The sequence below is a fragment of the Sus scrofa genome, chromosome 4 (assembly GCF_000003025.6).
Source record: "Sus scrofa isolate TJ Tabasco breed Duroc chromosome 4, Sscrofa11.1, whole genome shotgun sequence".
Lineage (NCBI taxonomy): Eukaryota > Metazoa > Chordata > Mammalia > Artiodactyla > Suidae > Sus > Sus scrofa.
Window position 1 is genome coordinate 111,328,551 of NC_010446.5, and position 18,967 is coordinate 111,347,517.

General features: G+C 40.8%; 1 protein-coding gene across 1 annotated transcript; it reads right to left on the reverse strand.

The window, feature by feature from the left end:
* Positions 10,438 to 18,955, reverse strand: PRPF38B (pre-mRNA processing factor 38B). Its single transcript, XM_001927806.4, has 6 exons — positions 18,374 to 18,955; positions 15,625 to 15,693; positions 15,196 to 15,347; positions 15,055 to 15,115; positions 12,761 to 12,984; positions 10,438 to 12,464 (listed from the first exon to the last, which is right to left on the reverse strand). Exons 1-6 carry the CDS (start codon positions 18,656 to 18,658, stop codon positions 11,612 to 11,614), a joined length of 1,644 nt encoding a protein of 547 aa, XP_001927841.1. The 5' UTR covers positions 18,659 to 18,955; the 3' UTR covers positions 10,438 to 11,611.

An 18,967-nucleotide genomic window follows, 5' to 3' on the forward strand; every position in this document is an offset into this window, starting at 1 on the left:
GGCTTTCCAGGTAAGGTGTAGAAAGCTGTCCTTTTCTGCTGAAATCTTTTTCTAAACGTAATTTTACAAAGCTGTATAGAAATTATTAACACAGTGGAATGATCATTTTAAACTTGGGAATCCTGACCAGTTTCATTTATTCTTTTTCACCTTTATGTGTTGTTATTGTTGTTGTTGCAACAACAATAACACAGTGATCAGTCCTGCTGTCGGCTGGGGGGAGGAGGGGATAGGGCAGATGGTGTTTAAAGGTAAAAACTTACAACTAGTAGATAAATAAGTTCTGGGGATCTAATGCACCACATAACGATGACAGTGAACAGTATCATGTTATAAACTTCAAAGTCGCTGAGACTAAATCGTAACTTCTCAACACAGAAAAGAAATAATTCTGTGATGTAATAGAGGTGTGAGCCAATGCTACTCCAGTAATCATATTGCAAGAGATACTGTATCGCATTAACACTTAATGCAAATTAAAACCACAATGAGATACCACTGCACACTATTAGACGTATTTAGACGTCTAAATTAGAAAGACAGATGACACCAAATGTTGGCAAGGATAGAGAGCAAAAAGAAATCTCATTCCTGTCGGAACATAAAATGGTGCAACCACAGAAGACTTTGGCTATTTCGTAAGAAGTTAAACATACCCCTATTATATGACCCGGTCCCTCTATTTCTAGGTGTTTACCCAAGAGAAATGAAAGCATATGTCCATATAAAAACATGTACACAAATATTCCTAGTGGCCTTTTTAAAACAGCCCCAAACTATAAGCACATTAAATGTCCAACAACCAAACTGAACAATAAAGAAATAGAAAACTGCTCAGTAATAAAAGAAATGAACTATTGATACACACAACATGGATGAACTTGAAAATAATAAAGCCAGACCAAGAAGGAGGGGAGGAGGAGGAGAAAAGGGAGAATACAGGTTGTTTGATCCAATTATATAAAATTCTAGAAAATGCAAAATACTCTGAAAGCAGGAGTTCCTCTTGTGGCACGGTGGAAATGAATTTGACTAGTATCCTTGAGGATGTGGGTTCAATCCCTCGCCTCGCTCAGTGGGTTAAGGATCCAGTGTTTCAGCAAGCTACAGCCTAGGTTGCAGACAGGGCTTGGTTCCCAGATTGCTGTGGCTGTGGATAGGCTGGCAGCTGTAGCCCTGATTTGACACTGAGCCTGGGAACTTCCACATCATATGCCAAAGTGTAGCCATAAAAAAAGCAAAAAAACAAAAAAACAAACAAACAAAAAAAAAACCACAAAAGAAACACACAAAAAAACCAACTCTGAAAGCAGAAAGCAAGTCAATAAATCAATGGTTGCCTGGGAATGGGGAGAAGGGATTATAAAAATACAATATATAAATATATCAAGCTAACATTTGTACACCTCAAACTTGTCAATGTTCTATATCAATTACATTCAATGAAAGAAAAGAAAAAAAAAAAAAAGGCAGGAGCATTCCCTGTGCTGAGACAGTTGGAGGTCCTTAATGAGCACCTTAAAGTCATCCAGCCCCAGTACTACCCCACCATTTACCAAAGGGATTGCAAAAGTGAGGAGGAAGCGTAAGTTTCGTATCTGAATTATGGGGATGGTTTCTTGTGTGTACACATATGTCAAAGCATTGAGTTTATATTACAAATGTGGGTAATTTGTGCTATGTCAGTTATATCCCACCAAAGTTGTTTTTTAAAAAATCGGTTGACCTGCGCACTCTAAGATGCTTCCACTAAACTACTCTGTCTTCTATGAGTTGACCATTATGATTTCAAGGCATCTTCATTTGTGCATATAACAAGTATATACGGAGTAGCTACTGTATACCAAGGACTGTCCTAGACAGGGGGTATATAAACATAAGCCAATGAGGGCTCTGTGCTCAAGGAACAAACAATTCAGTGGAGGAAGGCCAAAATCAGGAGCTCAGGTAAGAAATATCTAACGGGAGTTCCCGTCGTGGCGCAGTGGTTAACGAATCCGACTAGGAACCATGAGGTTGCGGGTTCGGTCCCTGCCCTTGCTCAGTGGGTTAACGATCCGGCGTTGCTGTGAGCTGTGGTGTAGGTTGCAGACGCGGCTCGGATCCCGCGTTGCTGTGGCTCTGGCGTAGGCCGGTGGCTACAGCTCCGATTCAACCCCTAGCCTGGGAACCTCCATATGCCGCGGGAGCGGCCCAAAGAAATAGCAAAAAGACAAATAAATAAATAAATAAATAAAAATAAAATGCTGCCCCCCGACCCCATGATCCTCATTTAAAAAGAAAAAGAAAAAAGAAAAAAGAAATATCTAACGCCAGGTGCCTCTAAAGGTTATGCAGAAAAATAAAGCAGAATAACAGGTAAAAATATTGAGGTACAGAGTTTAGTTTACATACCACGGTCAGGGAGGACTTCTCCAGTGATGATGTGCTTGAGCGAGGGCATGAGGGAAGCGCGGATGAGGCCTTCGGGACCCTAGGAAACGTCAGGCAGAGGGAAGAGGAAAGCCCAGGGCCCTGAGGAGCAAGAAGGTTGGCCAGAGCGCCGTGAGCACTTACGCCCCCTCGCGGTGGGAGTGTGGGTAGCTGACAGCTCTAGCTGAGTCTCAGACTCGCCCTTAGACAAGAGCTGCCTTGCTCAAAGTCACACCCTCTTCCCTGAGCAGCCAAATCCAAAGACTGGTAGGTAAATATAAGTTCCACTTGCCGATTTCAGGAGGGGGGCCTGCATGGTGAACCACGGCATCCTCTAGGGTCATTTGAGGGTGAGGCTAGAGAGGCACCTAGGGAGCAAAATTTAAGAGGGCACTCACTTTCAGGTTCTCACAAGCCCAGGGTTTCAGAGGTTTTACCGTCATGAATTTAAAGAGAGGCCAGTTGGCATGACTGTATATTTTTTTTCTGGTCGTGTGCAGACACAGAGTAGACTGAGAGTTGTATTTAACTAGAATGAGGGTATTACTAGACCAGTATAAAGGAGGGCAACTGCAGTAAGGGAATTGAGAAGTGATTTATAATATCGGACTGTGGAAACGAAGCTGGGTGGGCAAGGAAGTGAGTCTTGCAAAGCCTTCCTACCACTGAGGCTGAGAGGACTGCAGTGGAGACTGAGAGACTGGCAGGAACAATAGATGGGAGGCCCTGGTGGAGTTAATGAATGAAAGGATGTTAGAAGTAAGCTGAAGGGAGTTCCTGTCGTGGCGCAGTGGTTAATGAATCTGACTAGGAACCATGAGGTTGCGGGTTCGATCCCTGCCCTTGCTCAGTGGGTTGACGATCCGGCGTTGCCGTAAGCTGTGGTGCAGATTGCAGACACGGCTCGGATCCAGCATTGCTGTGGCTCTGGTGTAGGCCAGTGGCTACAGCTCTGATTAGACCCCTAGCCTGGGAACCTCCATACGCCGCGGGAGCGGCCCAAGAAATAGCAAAAAGACAAAAAAAAAAAAAAAAGAAGTAAGCTGAAGATAGAGGAGTTGGTATGGAGAGAATGGGGTGTTTGAAGTGGAAACTGGAGAACTTTCAGTGATTGGTGATGGGCTGGTTCTAGGATATAACCATGGGAAATGGCAGCTGAGGTCATGTGGAAGGGAAAAAAAAGATCATTGGAAGTCAGGAGATCAAAAAATTGAGAGGCCTCGAGAACTGGAAAGACTGTTCAATGGGTATTGGAATCACTAAGAATTCTGGCCATAGTCAGGAAATAGGGGTTATGATATTTGTAAAACTCTAAGCATTAAACATTCTTAGTGACTAATAGGGTAATACTAAGAAAATTGAAGTTACCCGATAATCCGAAGACCAGGAGAGGGGCTGAAAATAAAAGATACAGACAAGGGGCTAGAAAGAAAGAGGGAGAAAATGTTAGGATGCTGCATAACAAGTCATCTTCTCTCTAGCCCGCAATGCCTGTGTCCGTGTTTCCTGACCTCCAACCTCCTTCACTAAGCTGATGCTAAATTAGGTTTGGTTGCTTGGTATACAAGTCCGGATTTCTGTAATGCTAGACTCTTTTTGCTGAGAGTGACAGAAAACCTTTAAAGAAAGTGGCCTACGTGGAGCCCCTTGGTGCTCATGGCCTGATGCTGGGTGATGGCCAACCCCCACCCCCCACCAGGGCAATGCAGCCTTTGTTCATGCAATCTCTCTTCTGCACTGAGGCAAAGTCCAGATCCCTGGGGGACAAGCCTGACTGATGGCTGCAGGCCGATCGTGCACAGGCGTGTCCTCCTGGGTGTCAGCCTTGCCCCTCCTGGGTCACTGGCCTCTTGGAGGTTTCCATCAGTTGTTTGGCCTGCAAACTCAGTTCTCTGAGGGGCTCATTCATTTGAAGGATTTCTAGCTTTTTATCTTTTGAAGGTGAGAGTAACACAATTCCCTCTCTGAATTGTTCCTGGGAAATATTTATTAATATTTCTTTTTTAAATATTATGTAAAAATACTATCCCAATCTATTATTCATCTTTAGAAATTTTATCATGTTTTTGTCATAAAGAGATTTACCTCTTTTATTTAGTAAGATTTTTTCTTTATGTTATGAAGATATTGTGCTTCAGAAAACCTTACTATGTATTTCTGTATTTTCTGATTATAGCTCTAATTTTCTATTCAGTGAATTTGTCCACCTTGAAATTTACTCTTCATGTAGCATGACATAAACATAAAATTAATTTTTTTCTAAAGAAAAGAGAGATAGTGGCCTAAACAGAAGTTTCTTTCCAATATCAAATATCAGAGCAGAACATCCAGAAGTGGTATGACAGTTCTATTCCACGGGGTCCTCAGAGACCCAGGCTTCTTTCAATTTTTTTAGTCTGCATCGGGAGGATAAGACCCTCTTTTTATTGGTCCAAGATAAAGCACCAGCAAACATATCAAAGTTCTGGGCAGAATTCAGTAAGGGGGGAGGGGAAAAGAAAAGATTAACTACATGCTAGTAAGCTCTAAGGAAATGTTCCTGCTGCCACTCACATCCTGTTGGTTAGAAGTTGGTCTCATGGCTATGCCAATGGAGCTGAAAGGAGAAAAAAACGTTTACACAGTCCAAAAAAAGTCTATTGCTATGGAAGAAGAGAAGAATGGATAATGAACAGTGGGCAGTCTCTGCCACATAAATGAATGACTAAGGTATAAGCATAAGCATAAGATTAGGGCAGAATTTGCAACATCCAGCAGAAGGCTAAAGAGAGAGAGGTAAGGAGAGAAATGGGACAGATGTGACAGCAGTTAATCTTAAATGCAGTTAATCTCAAAGTTTAAGGAACAGAAAGCAGCAAGAACAGGGACTTTTTACTTGATAGTCTCTGTACATGAAGTGAGAATGTGTATGAAGGCGGGAGACCTAGACTAGTGAAGACTTAAAGGAACCATGAGGTTGCGGGTTCGATCCCTGGCCTCGCTCAGTGGGTTAAGGATCCGGCGTTGCCGTGAACTGTGGTGTAGGTTGCTGACTCAGCTTGGATCCCGAGTTGCTGTGGCTGTGGTGTAGGCCAGCAGCTACAGCTCCAAATAGACTCCTAGCCTGGGAACCTCCACATGCCACGGAAGCGGCCCTAGAAAAGGCAAAAAGACCAAAAAAAAAAAAAAAAATATATATATATATATATATATATATATGAAATAAAAAGAATTGTTTAGCCAAGTAGAAGGAATATGGAGGAGAACTGATTGTCCCGGACACTATGAGATGTATGGCTGTCCTCACTCCTACTGCCTTCTTCCACCATACCTGTACCTGCTCTCCCCTCCCCCCGCCAGATCATTTCTACTAGTCCCAGGAATTGTACCTGGGACTTCTTTGTCAGGTCTAATCAAGTAGATGACGTTTTCTTCCTGGTGCCAAGCACAGACAGATAAGAGTTATATGTCAAGGAAATGTCAGGAAGACTTCTTCACTGATCAGGGCTCCCTCGTGGTTACCATAAAATAAACCAGAGTGAGGCTTCCTTGGGTTCCAAGGAAGAGGCCCTCAGCCCTTCTAATGGAAAACAGAGAAACTGCAAGGATACCCACAGTCCCCATGAAGGAAAACAATCAAACAAACCACAAACCTAAAACAAAAACCCCAAACCATAAAGTGAGCAAAAAGTGAGGCAGATTTGTGACAGTTATTTATCATGGTATCTTTGACATGAGCAGCCTCATGCGACAACTACATATGCCTTGTCCATTCTTCTGAGGCCTGGATCATTCTTAGTTCTCAGTCAAATTTCTAGAAGGAGCCAGTCTGATTCACTTACATAATTCTCAACAAATATATTGGGTTGAGTCCTTTATACCAGCCTACATCAGGAGTTATCAACCAACCTAATCATCAGCACCCTTATGTTTGGTATCTTAATCCACTATAGCAGTCAGGGTCTAGTCAGCAGACTAGGGGAAGTTTACTATAAAGAATTACTATCCAGACTAGCCGGGAAACTGGCAGGGGCACCGTGGACTTAGGAAACACCCTCCTGTGAGGTGCTGCTGGGTGTCCTATATGCCACTAGCCCCTACACACTGCAGAGGCAAGAAAAACAAAAGCAACAAAAACCCCCACCAGAACCAGGGAGAGAAGCTCCTTTCTTCTGCAACATCCTTCCAGCTTCCTCCACTAACAAGTTTAATACCGTGCCAGCAGGCAAAAGAGAAATGTCTAAAGGGCTCAGCTCCTGTATCACAAAGCGGAGCAATGAAGGGCAGACTTAGGAGTTAAGAAATTGATAACTGGCAAGGGGTGGTCCCTAGACAAGGCTAAGGATAACTCAGTTCCCCAGGGCAGGGGTCAGAGATAGAGCACTTCCCTCAAGAAGAAGCGTTCATTGAACCAGTACCTGGATTGGCTGGAGGAGTCCAGCATCTAGGAAATTTCCTCTTTGGGTACTGTTGAGTATCTAGGACACTGGTGACTTCAGAATTTCTTTTTTTTTTTTTTTTTTTTTTTGTCTTTTTGCTATTTCTTGGGCCGCTCCCGCAGCATATGGAGGTTCCCAGGCTAGGGGTCTAATCGGAGCTGTAGCTGCCAGCCTACGCCAGAGCCACAGCAACGCAGGATCCGAGCCGCGTCTGCAACCTACACCACAGCTCACGGCAACGCCGGATCGTTAACCCACTGAACAAGGGCAGGGACCGAACCCGCAACCTCATGGTTCCTAGTCGGATTCGTTAACCACTGCGCCACGACGGGAACTCCAGAATTTCTAAAAAGGAGTGAAAGAGAGAAGGCAAGAGGACTTCTCTTGCTTCAGCTCAGCAGGTACGATTTTTTGTTTTCAGTTTACTCAAGATGTTAGGAATTTGTGGGTGGCAGCTAAATCCACTGACTCATTAGAGAAAGAATTCATCATCGGAATGGCTAGAAAAAATACTGACCAAAGAGCACCAGCTTTATTGCTGGATTTACATGTCTGCAGATCTGGAAAGCTTAAGTGAGACCTTCTTTACAATAGTTTTTCTTTTCCTGATTCTCATGATAAAAGGTCCTGGCTTTTATGTTCTATGAATTGCAAAAACATTCAGCTGTTCAACTTAAACAAGTATAACTTGTTTTTCCAATAGCCTGAAAAGATTTGCCACCAACCCGAACATTTTGCTTATGCAAAACATTATGGATCATGATTATGTAAAAGAAATTCAACTATCAACACTCTGAGAAACAGAATGGATTGTTTTTACGGCCACAACTGCTGCATATGGAAGTTCCTAGGCTAGAGGGGTTGAATGAAAGCTGCAGCTGCCGGCCTATGCCACAGCCACGCCAGATCTGAGCTGCATCTGTATCCTACACCACAGCTCGTGGCAATGCTGGGTCCCCAACCCACTGAGCAAGGACAGCTATCAAACCTGCATCCTCAGGGACAGCTCTACTTGAGATGCCATAATTGGATTAGCCATTCAAGGCTGAATCCAACATTAATAAGAATCAGATCAGGATCAGAATCAACCAGTTGGCCAGTATAACCAGTGAGAACTAGTCAGCATTCACAACCGATGCTGCACATTGGAAATCAGATGAAAAACTTACACACTGTCAGTGTCTGGGCCTCATCACTAATTGTCCAAACCAAAAACTACTGGAGTTCCCGTCGTGGCGCAGTGGTTAACGAATCCGACTAGGAACCATGAGGTTTTGGGTTCGATCCCTGCTCTTGCTCAGTGGGTTAACGATCCGGCGTTGCCGTGAGCTGTGGTGTAGGTTGCAGACGCGGCTCGGATCCCGCATTGCTGTGGCTCTGGCATAGGCCGGTGGCTACAGCTCCGATTCGACCCCTAGCCTGGGAATCTCCATATGCTGCGGGAGCGGCCCAAGAAATAGCAAAAAGACCAAAAACAAAAACAAAAACAAAACAAAACAAAACAAAACAAAAACTACTTATAAAGAATAACTTCCAGGGGGTAAGAGAATTAAGTGAATGCCATTAACTTTTTTTACTCCCCTTCATATTTTTTTACTTGTATTTTTGTCTGTGCCTGTGGCATGCACAAGTTCCTGGGTGATTCCACCATTTCATCTTTTAAAGTAAAAAAGAGACACACACACACACAAACCAACTAAGTTCCCATGGTAACGAACCTGACTGGGATCCATGAGGATGTGGGTTTGATCCCTGGCCTCACTCAGTGGGTTAAGGACCCAGCATTGCCCTGAGCTGTGGTGTAGGCTGCAGATGCAGCTTGGCTAGTGTTCCTGTGGCTGTGGTGTAGGTCAGCAGCTGCAGCTCCAACTGGACCTCTAGCCCGGGAACTTTCACATGCCTCAGGCATGGCCATAGAAAACAAACAAAAAAACCCCAAATGAAAACCCAAAGGCTACTGCCTTTGTGACATTTAAGTTCCAAATTGGCTATTTGTTCCCAACTACTTAACACCTAATCACAGCTTTTTAAAAAAATCAGGGAGTGCCGTCATGGCCTAGTGTTAAGCATATGGCATTGTCACTGCTGTGGTACAGGTTTAATCCCTGGCCTAGGAACAGGGACAGGCCATGGACACAGTCCATTAGAGAAAAAATCAGTAAGGACACTGCACAGAAGCCCTGGGGCAGTTTAACTCTTTTGAAGTCACATTTTAGACATTTTTCTAGACATCATTTATAGCTTTCATTTAGATTTCTAAAGAGGGGGCTGCAACTCAAAGGTTTAAGAACCACTGCCTCAGAGGAACTAAACCCAACTAAACAGATTATAAATTGGGGAGTATTAAAATGGAAATTTTGTATTAAAATATCACAATTGATAATATACCAGATCATGTATATTTAGGATTTAATTGCAAACTGAACATTAGAAAACAGAAGATACTAATACCTGGCAAGGTGAAATCACTAAGTTGAGACAAGTGGATGGAGGCTGCCTTGTTATATTAAGCTTTATTTTATCTAAAGCTTTTCAAATTTTCTCCCATTGCAAGAAACAAGTCTGAGATGCCTTTCAGAGCCATTTGTTTTCCCAGTCTTGTAGAAAGCTACTCTCCAAGTTAAGTCATGCATGTATCTGGCATTAACTAGTATTATCTACATGTTCTCCTATATCAAAATGCTCCTCAAAAGCAAACTTAAATCAAATGCAGTTTGTTATTTTCACTCCCATTTGAAATAATTCCACATTTTACCAAGAACATTACCACTGAATTAACTATCAGGGGGAACTATATTCAAAAGAGTAGCACCATCCATTTAGATATGTTAAAAGTATTTTCAATGTAAGATAAATCTATTGGCTTTCATTGCTTAGGAAGTTTTCTAACTTCTGCAAGTGGGTTAATTCACTTGACGCTCAATTGAAGTTAATTGATTTCTACTCTTAAAAGAAAAAGCATAGCATCTTCATAGAGGAATTCCTTCATTTAATGAGGTTTTTTTGGAGTTAGGTACAAATGTAAGCCCACATATGAAGTACTTTACCAAACGTACTCCTTTGTTTCCCTTAACCCTTCTTGCGAGGTGGTTTTGGGGTGCCCATCAGTTGGCCAATATGAACAAGTGAGATAAAACAAATGTCAATATGATATACACAGTCAGTAACACTCAATTTTTGTCCTGGCAATGACTTTATAAACCACGTGTGACCTGTTTCTCTGTTCTAGAAAGAACTGATTATCTTTTAAAAGTTCCTTGAAGTCCAAATTTTAAATGATTCTAATATATAACCCAAGGGCAAAGTCTCACAATAAGGACCTCTGATATGAAATGGAGTTATCACCCAATGTGAAGAAGCACCTGATGACACAAGCAACGCCCAACGACAAAGGTAACTGCCATTATAAAGAACTCTAGGGAGGATTACTGGCTATCACATACCTCCAATTCGGTCTGTAAGTCTGTAATTCACTTGTCATCTGAGCACTGAGATAATGCCTCCACACAAAGTGTAACTCTACTATGGACATTGTTATCTGTTTCCACAATTATAAATACTCTGTAAAAAAATGTTAACAAGTGGGGGGAAAAGGCAACACCCAGGATCAAGGATTTAATCCAGTATTTATTCCACACTCATGATCCTTCTCTGTAATCAGAATACAAGTCATAAGAACAATCTATCAAATAATTTGCTGATAATCTTAAATAATGCAGCATAGCATTACTTTTAATACTTCTCTGTTCTAGATTAAGTTTAAAAACTCAAACAGCAATCTTCATTATCAATAAAAAAAGTTTTGAATTTAAAAAAAGGACACTATATCAAGCTGTTTCATAATTTAAGTATTTTCCATTTATAAAAACGCTTTGGAAGCTTGAGGCTTGCAACTATTTCTCTACTCATCTGCCCCACCCTCTCCCAATTTCATGTTAGTACAGGGTTGCTGCAAGAATGCTAGGCTTAGACATGAATTTTTCCTTTAATATAGTACTTTAAAATCTGAAAAATTCAAGAAAAAGATTACATGTCATGTATTTTTTCAAATAAAAAAGGAAAACTAAGTGAATAAACTTTAGGCAGACTAACAGTGTCCCTTTGAGGTAGAATGCTAAAAGGACTTTTGATCAAATCACAGCCTAATTTAAACCTCTGCATCAGAAACTAACTTCTCATAAATTCTCTCTAAAGTTACCTGTGGAGAATATTAAGTTTAACATATTAACAAGAGCCGTCCAAGATAAATACAGTGGACAAGAATGTTAATCCTACAACTGTTGCCTTCATGTACATTGAAAGCATGTAATTCTCCTATAATAGACATCCAAGATCCATTTTCAAAGTCTTTAGCATTCTATTACGAAAAGCACAGCCATGCTAACTTCAGTACACAAACCATAATCCCACACCTACAAAACAAAAATAGAATTAGTGGCAGTTTATTGCCTTATACAAATTTAACCAACATGGCAACCATGCCAAAGGAATTAAAACATTTTCAGGACATATGTACAGACTGTACATCTCAAAAACAAACAATAAAATGCAAGAACAATCTGTGCATCATGTATCGAACTCAACAATTGGGTGAAAACATCAATGCAATAAATGGGATTACAAAGGCACTTCCCTACACAAAAGAGGAAATGAAAATGCAGCCTACAGGGAGCTTGAAGAGTGCGTTAACTACTGCACAATCTCAACTCGGGAGGAAAAAAAAGCAGATTTAATCCAACATTTATAGGATTCAATGTGATCCACTTTTACAAAAAAAATTTTCACACAGTCTCCTCTTTGTTTTTATGTTGTTTTTCTTGGCTCTCTGGTTCTATACTTTGGCTCCTTCGGCGGTCATGTTTGTCAGACTGGTCCTTACCATCGCTGTGATCTCGTTTGTGGGAACGTTCTTTGCTTCTGCTGCGCTTCCTAGATTTTTCTTTGCTGGGGCTATGTTCCCGTTTTCTTGATTTTTCAACACTGTCAGTTCTTCCTTGACTGCCACTTCTACTCCGTTTATTTGATTTTTCTTTACTTTCATTTTTATGTTTACTTGCTTTCTCTTTGCTCCTGCTCCTACTCCGTTTCCCAGCATTTCTACTTCTACTCCTACTCCTATGTTTTCTTTCTCTGCTTCTACTTCTACTGTGCTTCTTCTCTCTCTTGGGATCTTTTTTGTCATCTCTGTGCCGCCTCTCATCTTTGTCTTCTTTATGCTTCTTCTCTTCCACCTCCCCTCTACTTCGCCGTTCCTTGGACCGTTCTCTCGACCGCTCCTTTTCTCGGTCATTACCTCTTTCCTTGTCATAGTCTCGATCTCGTCTTCTACCCCTCTCATTTTCTTTCTCTCTTTCCCGATCCCTGTCCCTTCTGTCTCCTTTCCTATCACGACTTCGACTACGGCTTCTATGTCTTTCCCTACTCCTGCTATGCCTGCGTTCTAGCCCCCGATCAATACTTCGGGATCTTCGCCTTTCTTTCTCTCTTTCTTTGGCTTCACGCTCTAGTCGCTGGCGTTCTTTCTCTCTTTCTAGTTCTCGGTCAAAACTAGAGGACCCATGGCCCTCCCGATGATGGCTTCTACTTCTGGATCTTCTTGGGGACCTCCGTGGACTCAGTGATCTCCTTGGAGATCTAAAATTTAAGAAAGCGGGAGGGAAGAAAACATGTGAATGAATAAAATATTGTAAACAATACAACTTTCATCAGTGGTACAGGTCAAGAATAATTAAAAAGCAAAAAATTTGCCTGTTCTTATTTATAGATTCGTAATTTTGATGAAAGTACCCTAAAAGGCAGAGGATGGGGAAAGGTGACAAACTAATAAACGATATAAACAGAATTTCCCAAGAACTTGACACTGATTTCCAAAAACCTCTGTGTAAAGCATATTTTATTTAAATATAAGTGTAATTCTAAAGTCACATTACCTCGAACGTCTGCGTTCAACATGTCTGTCTATTTCCTCAGCACCTTCCTTCCCATCTTTCTTGATTTTTCTTGGCCGGGTTTTAATCTGTTGATCGATATTCTTCTGAACTGGAACTGGAATTCTTGGGAACAAAGTAGAAAACCACTCCAGTTTTGTGAGGAAAGACCGAAGCATTTCTCCAATGGTCATTACACAGCCTCCACCAGCCTTCACATCCAGGTCCTACAGAAACACAAAAGATACCCTGGCCGTCAAAAAAATTTATCTCAACAAACAAGAATACTATAAAAATATAACCATTTTTGGAATCTCAAATACAAAAAAATTCTAACAGAAAAATTTCAATTTGTGTACCTTTCTAATCTGATAATGAATGATAAAGAGAAATATCTGGGCTTAGTGTGTGCATGCAGGTGAGAACAAACCCTGCAGCCTCATGACAGAAAGAGACGTGACCTCACTTAGTTAACAAGAATACGAAACATCCACTTACATCACTAAGTGATTTGGAACAATCAATTTAAATTTACATTCCACATACCTACTAAGTATGTATTTTATTTCTGTGGGCAAGTCTGCACACATCATTCCTAGCAGTGTAACCTGGCTACATATGAACTACTTCAGACAATTCCTAACTATTCTTTTAACAATTCTCTTAACAGCTCTAATATAAAATGAAGCCCTAATAAAACTGGAAGCAATAGCAAACCAACTGCCATGAAGCAGTGAGGTTTCTAATTTAGAGTTATGTAGAAAATAAATAAATGAACAAATAATTGGAAACGCATAATCCATGATGACCATTGTCTCTGAAAAGGGTCATTACCGCATGAAGGCCTTCTTGCTATGCCCTCTCACAGCTCAGGACATGTTAGTCAGCTATTGTCAGTCCCAAACCTATAGTGCAAGCACACAAGGAAAGTGAGATTTGTTATCTAAACAGGAAAACAAGAGCTAAAGGTAAAACTGCTTGCACTCACACACATTTAAGTGTTCAGATATACAGTATTTCCAAATATAATCGCTGCAGATATCTAAGGAAGAAAACAATAAGTTAGCTTAAATAGAGAGTTTTAGATTTGTAAACACAATAAACAGATTAAATAGAAGCATTCAGAAACAAACCTAATACCAATTATGAAGCAGGACATGCTTTTTAAATAGAGAAGAGAGAAGTGCCTCAGTCTGAAAAATCTCATCTAAAAAGAAAAACACCTTAAAGATTGTGATTTATTACCTAACATTCTTTTTGGCTTCTTCCAAGATACTAAGCAGCTCATAAATAGGCTAAAAAATGCAGAGAAAAATTCTCTATATCTACATGAGTGAGTTTTTTTTTTAGCTGTGCATATAATAAAAAAACACACTAAAAAGAGTTCCATTAGAACTATCTTTTAATTCAACAAATTCTTTGGATAAACGTTTTAAATAGGACTACTTTTTAAATAGGACTATACACTGCTCAGGTTACTTTATATGAACTATAAAACATAAAGTAGTGATGGGGATAAATATATGAACAACACTGCTCATTATTAAGATCCTTTTGAGATTTTGGATTTCAATACTCATTTATGATTTAAATCTGACAAAGTAACGTTTCCCAAAATAACTTTTCTGAACATATGCAACAAGCTCAACCTTGCTAAAAGCTTGAATGGTAAGCTAGATTTTTAGTTTTTTTTTAAAAAAATCTAAACTAATTAGTTTAAAGAGGTTTCCTTCTAACTTTATAAATATGTGTAACAGGTGTCAGAAAATTAGAACTGAAATATTTTAATCACTGAGAAGAAGTCATCTAAACCCTTAGCTTATTAAAGTTCCACCTGGCTCTTTAATTCTGCACTTCTATGCAAGTGGGAATATTATTTCAAAGAAGTTAACAGGTAAAAAACTGAAATGTTCCAGGGGGAGAAAAGCTATAAATATTTCTATGCACATGTCTTACCACCTCAATCTTGAGCATGGCTCATTTTAAAAAGTCACCATCAACTATACAAGTCAAGATCAACACAATACACAGAACAGAATTAGGAAGAGAAAATTTTCAATGGTTATCAAAATACATCTAAATAATTTAAAAACGTGAAAATAAAACTTTAAAAAATTTAACATAGGAATATAAAGTCTACTCCATGGCTTAGTAATAGGATATTAATTCCAAAAGTACTTGAGTGAAATAAATTTAAGTACAGAAAATTCTGGAAGATGTTAAACCACTAATATATGAAAGATACTAAAAAATGAGAGTAATCAGAAGAAAACTAATTATTACCCTTTTTGACATACCTCTTCATCATCAAGGAAGGATTCAAACCAGTCCCATAGATCTGTGGGGGGCTGTGTGTACCTAGAATTATAAAATTCTGATTAGGATTATGTCAATTAAGATGAGATATTTACTGGTGATGTAGAGAAACATATGCTCACCTTATATACATAAATCCAAGAGCTCTAATATATGGAGAATCTGTGTGTGTTATGAGACCCATCACTTGCTTGCGAGTTAACTTCAGAGTAAATAATTTGTACAATAGGCAAAAAGCTGTAGAAACAATTCCTCCTGTTCCAACACCTCGAACCTTCAAAGGAAAGAATTATGAAAGAATGGTGAAATAATTAACAGAGATACTTAACCCAATTGAATACCTGTTAGGTATTATAACAGGTATAACAAAAAACTGAGAATGGAGCATAAACAAATGCTTTTCTAAACCCATTCACAGAACACTTGAATTTAGATTTTTAAAAAACACAACTAATTGTAAATTAGTGAGTAATTGACAGACTTTTAGTTTTCTAAACAGACTTTAATTATTAGACACAGAAAAACTGAAAAATGCACGTACTTCTACTTACCCCTCCGCACATCCCTGTTTGGCCAGCTGTTTTCCTGCTTCCTTTCTCCCATGGCTCAACATGCGTGACCTGAAAATAGAAAAGAGGAACACAACAAACATTCATGCTTCGAATTTTTTTTTAAAGTACTGATTCAAGTAAACTCCAATTCATAATAGAGCAGCTCTTCCAAAAGTTTGGAAGCTGGATATTTTGACATGATGTATATATTCTGTTTACACACATTAAGGTATGTAAACCATCTTTGAAAACTGCTTAGATATTTAAATCCCATTACAGTAACTTTGTAGAGAGCTGATACATGTGGAGATGGGGAAATTTCTAATCTCATACACTTGTCAATAAAAATTCTCACTTAAAAATGGATTTAAAGCTCCAATTTAAAGCAAAAAAAGTATTAACAAAGTTCTATTTCAAAAAAATCTTTAAAATACCCTTAATATCTCAGTTTTACGGTGTCTTAAAATTCCACACTATAAAACAAGGAAAAATGACTTTAAGAAAGTATGCTAAAACAGTAACAGAAGTTACTTCTGTTGTAAAATTATGCAACTATATTCATATATATTTTTTAACCATGATCAGGCATATGTTCATTCCTGACTGAAGACGAAATTACAAAGGCCACACCCACACAGATCATTCTTGTTAATGTATGATTTATCTTCAGCCTAACTGTGAACCAATTCAATTTTTCCCCCAGAATAGAAACTGTGTCAAAAACTAAGTGTGGTTTGTCATGTTAATATACTCAAAGATACAGATCTATGCTAAGATGGGGCACCCTATAAAAACCACATTACTTCCCCTAAAAATAGCAGAGAATGTTTGCTCTACAACAGATATAACTCAAAAGAAGGTCTTTTAGAAAGATCTTAAACTTGAAACAAAAAGTAAAATCCTGTTCATTCACTTCATATTTCTAAAACCTTACTTCCACCCACCCATGGTTACATGTCATAGTCTTTTTCAATGGCTTTAGACGGAAAAGCATGCATTTAAATGTAAGCACTACACTATTTTGCTCAGTAGACTGCTGCATTGCTTCACTGTTTCATTTCCTTCCCCCAGCTAGCTGTATAAATGATGTTTCAATTCCTTAAAGCCTAACCAAAGGGGCCATACAAAATCGACTTACAAAACTGCAAGCCTATATATTTCAATGATTATTTTATTTGGATATCTAGATAACAAAACCTGATAACTAAGTTTAAGTAATTTGTAGTAGTTGTTTCAAAACACAGTACATGAAATTTGAAAACAAGCTTTTCCCTATGGCATTAACATCTGCCTGCGAAACAGAACCTGCCACAAAAAGAGAAGGAAACTAATTTTCAACTGATTGAAGTTTGCCACATAACTAAATCTAAGGGTTAGATATTCGCCACACTGTATCCCTGCTGAAAAGCATCTTACCTTAAAAACAAACAAAAACAAGTTCATAGTATTACAATTACTTACAATAATCTTTTAAGAGGATACCAAAATTTCAGTGTACTTTATATACCCAAAGTTGAACTGTATTCTCAAAACAATAATCAAAAGTAACAAATATTACAAAATCCTTCAAAAAAACCCCACTTAATTGGGGAAAAGGTGGACAAAACATAACTTAAAAGCAAATAAAGAAAATTTCCTTCTCTTAACACCTCTACAGAAGTGTTCAGGTCACAGAAAATACTTTGTGATCTGTCAAATGTTTTAAGAATCAATACAGACAAAACGGATTGTATCATATTAGATGTTCTAGCTAATAGCTAATGATCATTGATTAATATTCTTTAAAATATAAATTAACCTTAGGAGGCCTGGAAGGTATTTTTAAAACTACATAATTTGCAGGTAAGTGGAGAACGCCTATCAAATTGGTGAGGAAAAGACCAAAACTAATGGCCAAAAAAAAAAAATCTAATTAGCCGTTCATTTAACCAGGGAAATGCATTTATGGCGATTGAGCATGATTAATAATGCATACCTCTACCTGCGACCCTGGGCTGCTCCGAGCCTCGCTGCAAGACTGAGTCAATCCTGCTAACGAAACAAGAACTGAGACAAGAGTGCAGTGAGGAGGCGCCAGGTGAGCTCCCCAGCACAGCCAAGCCAGCACCGACCCTGCCGCAGAAGCCCAGGGCCCAGATAATTCTAAATAAGCCCAATGCACAGGTGACTGAGACCACTTACTCCTGACTTCCTGCTGCGAAAATTTCCAGGCCTTCGGTACATCTCTTCCACTTGCACCTCTCCACCCTCAACCCTCCCACCCCACCCGACGCACACTGACCACTTCCCTGTCTTAATCGGACAGTGAACACCGACTACACGAGGCCAACATTGAAGTCAATACACGCCCTGGCCCGGGGTGAGCAGGAGAAGCGCCAACAAGTTGGCGCTGAGTAGATCCACGTGAAAAGAAAGAAATTTAAAGCTGTAAACTGGAGAGGCTTCAGTCTCGTTTCTCCTCTCCCCCACCTCTCCCGTCCAACTCCCCCCAGGGACGGGCAGGAGGTGGGGGGAGGCGAGCGAGATCAATGGCGGCGGGCTCTCCGGGCCCTAAAAATCTGAAAAGGAAATGAGAGGGCGGCCCCAGTTTGACCCCTCCCTGGCGGACTACTGACCACCACAACCCCTCCGCCCGCCGCCCCCCACCCACCACCAAATCCTCAGTCCTCCGGGGCCGCCTCCGCCCGTTTCCTCTATACCCCCTCCTCCGAACTTAACCCCCACCCCCCCAGGTCTAGACGTTTCGTACCTTAAAGTAGATCTCGTCCACCACCTCGTGGTAGGTTTTGAGCTCGTAGAGCTGCACTTTGAAGTAAGGCGACGACAGGATATTGGTCAAGATCATGGGGTTGAGGTTCATAGTCTTTTCGTTGCCCCACAGCGGCAGCACATTGCCCTGCTTGCCCGAGACTGCCGGCTTGGTGGCGCCACCGCCGCCGCCGCCGCCGCACTGCTGCTGCTGCTGAGCCGCGGCCGCGGCTGCCTGGTGCTGCGGCTGCGAGTTGCCTGTCAGCGCGGGGCTGTTGTTAGCCATGTTGCGGCGGAAGGAAGGAGGGAGGGAGAAGGGAGGGGGAGGGGGCCAAGCTCGATCTCGCTCTTCGGGACAACGGTCCGGGACCCTACTCCATGGAACGCCGTCGGAAGAGGGGGCCGCGTAGCTGTGCCCCAGCCAGCTGAAGGAGGGCAACTAGGACGCCGACAAATGGACCCCGAGTGGAGAGCAGACGCCAAGACGCGGGCCGCGAGAACTCCAAGCAGAAAGCGAGCCGGCGGCCCGAGAGCGCGATCTCTTCCGCCAACTGCCCCTGGGAACAAGATGGCGGCCCCGGCGGATGTGACGCCA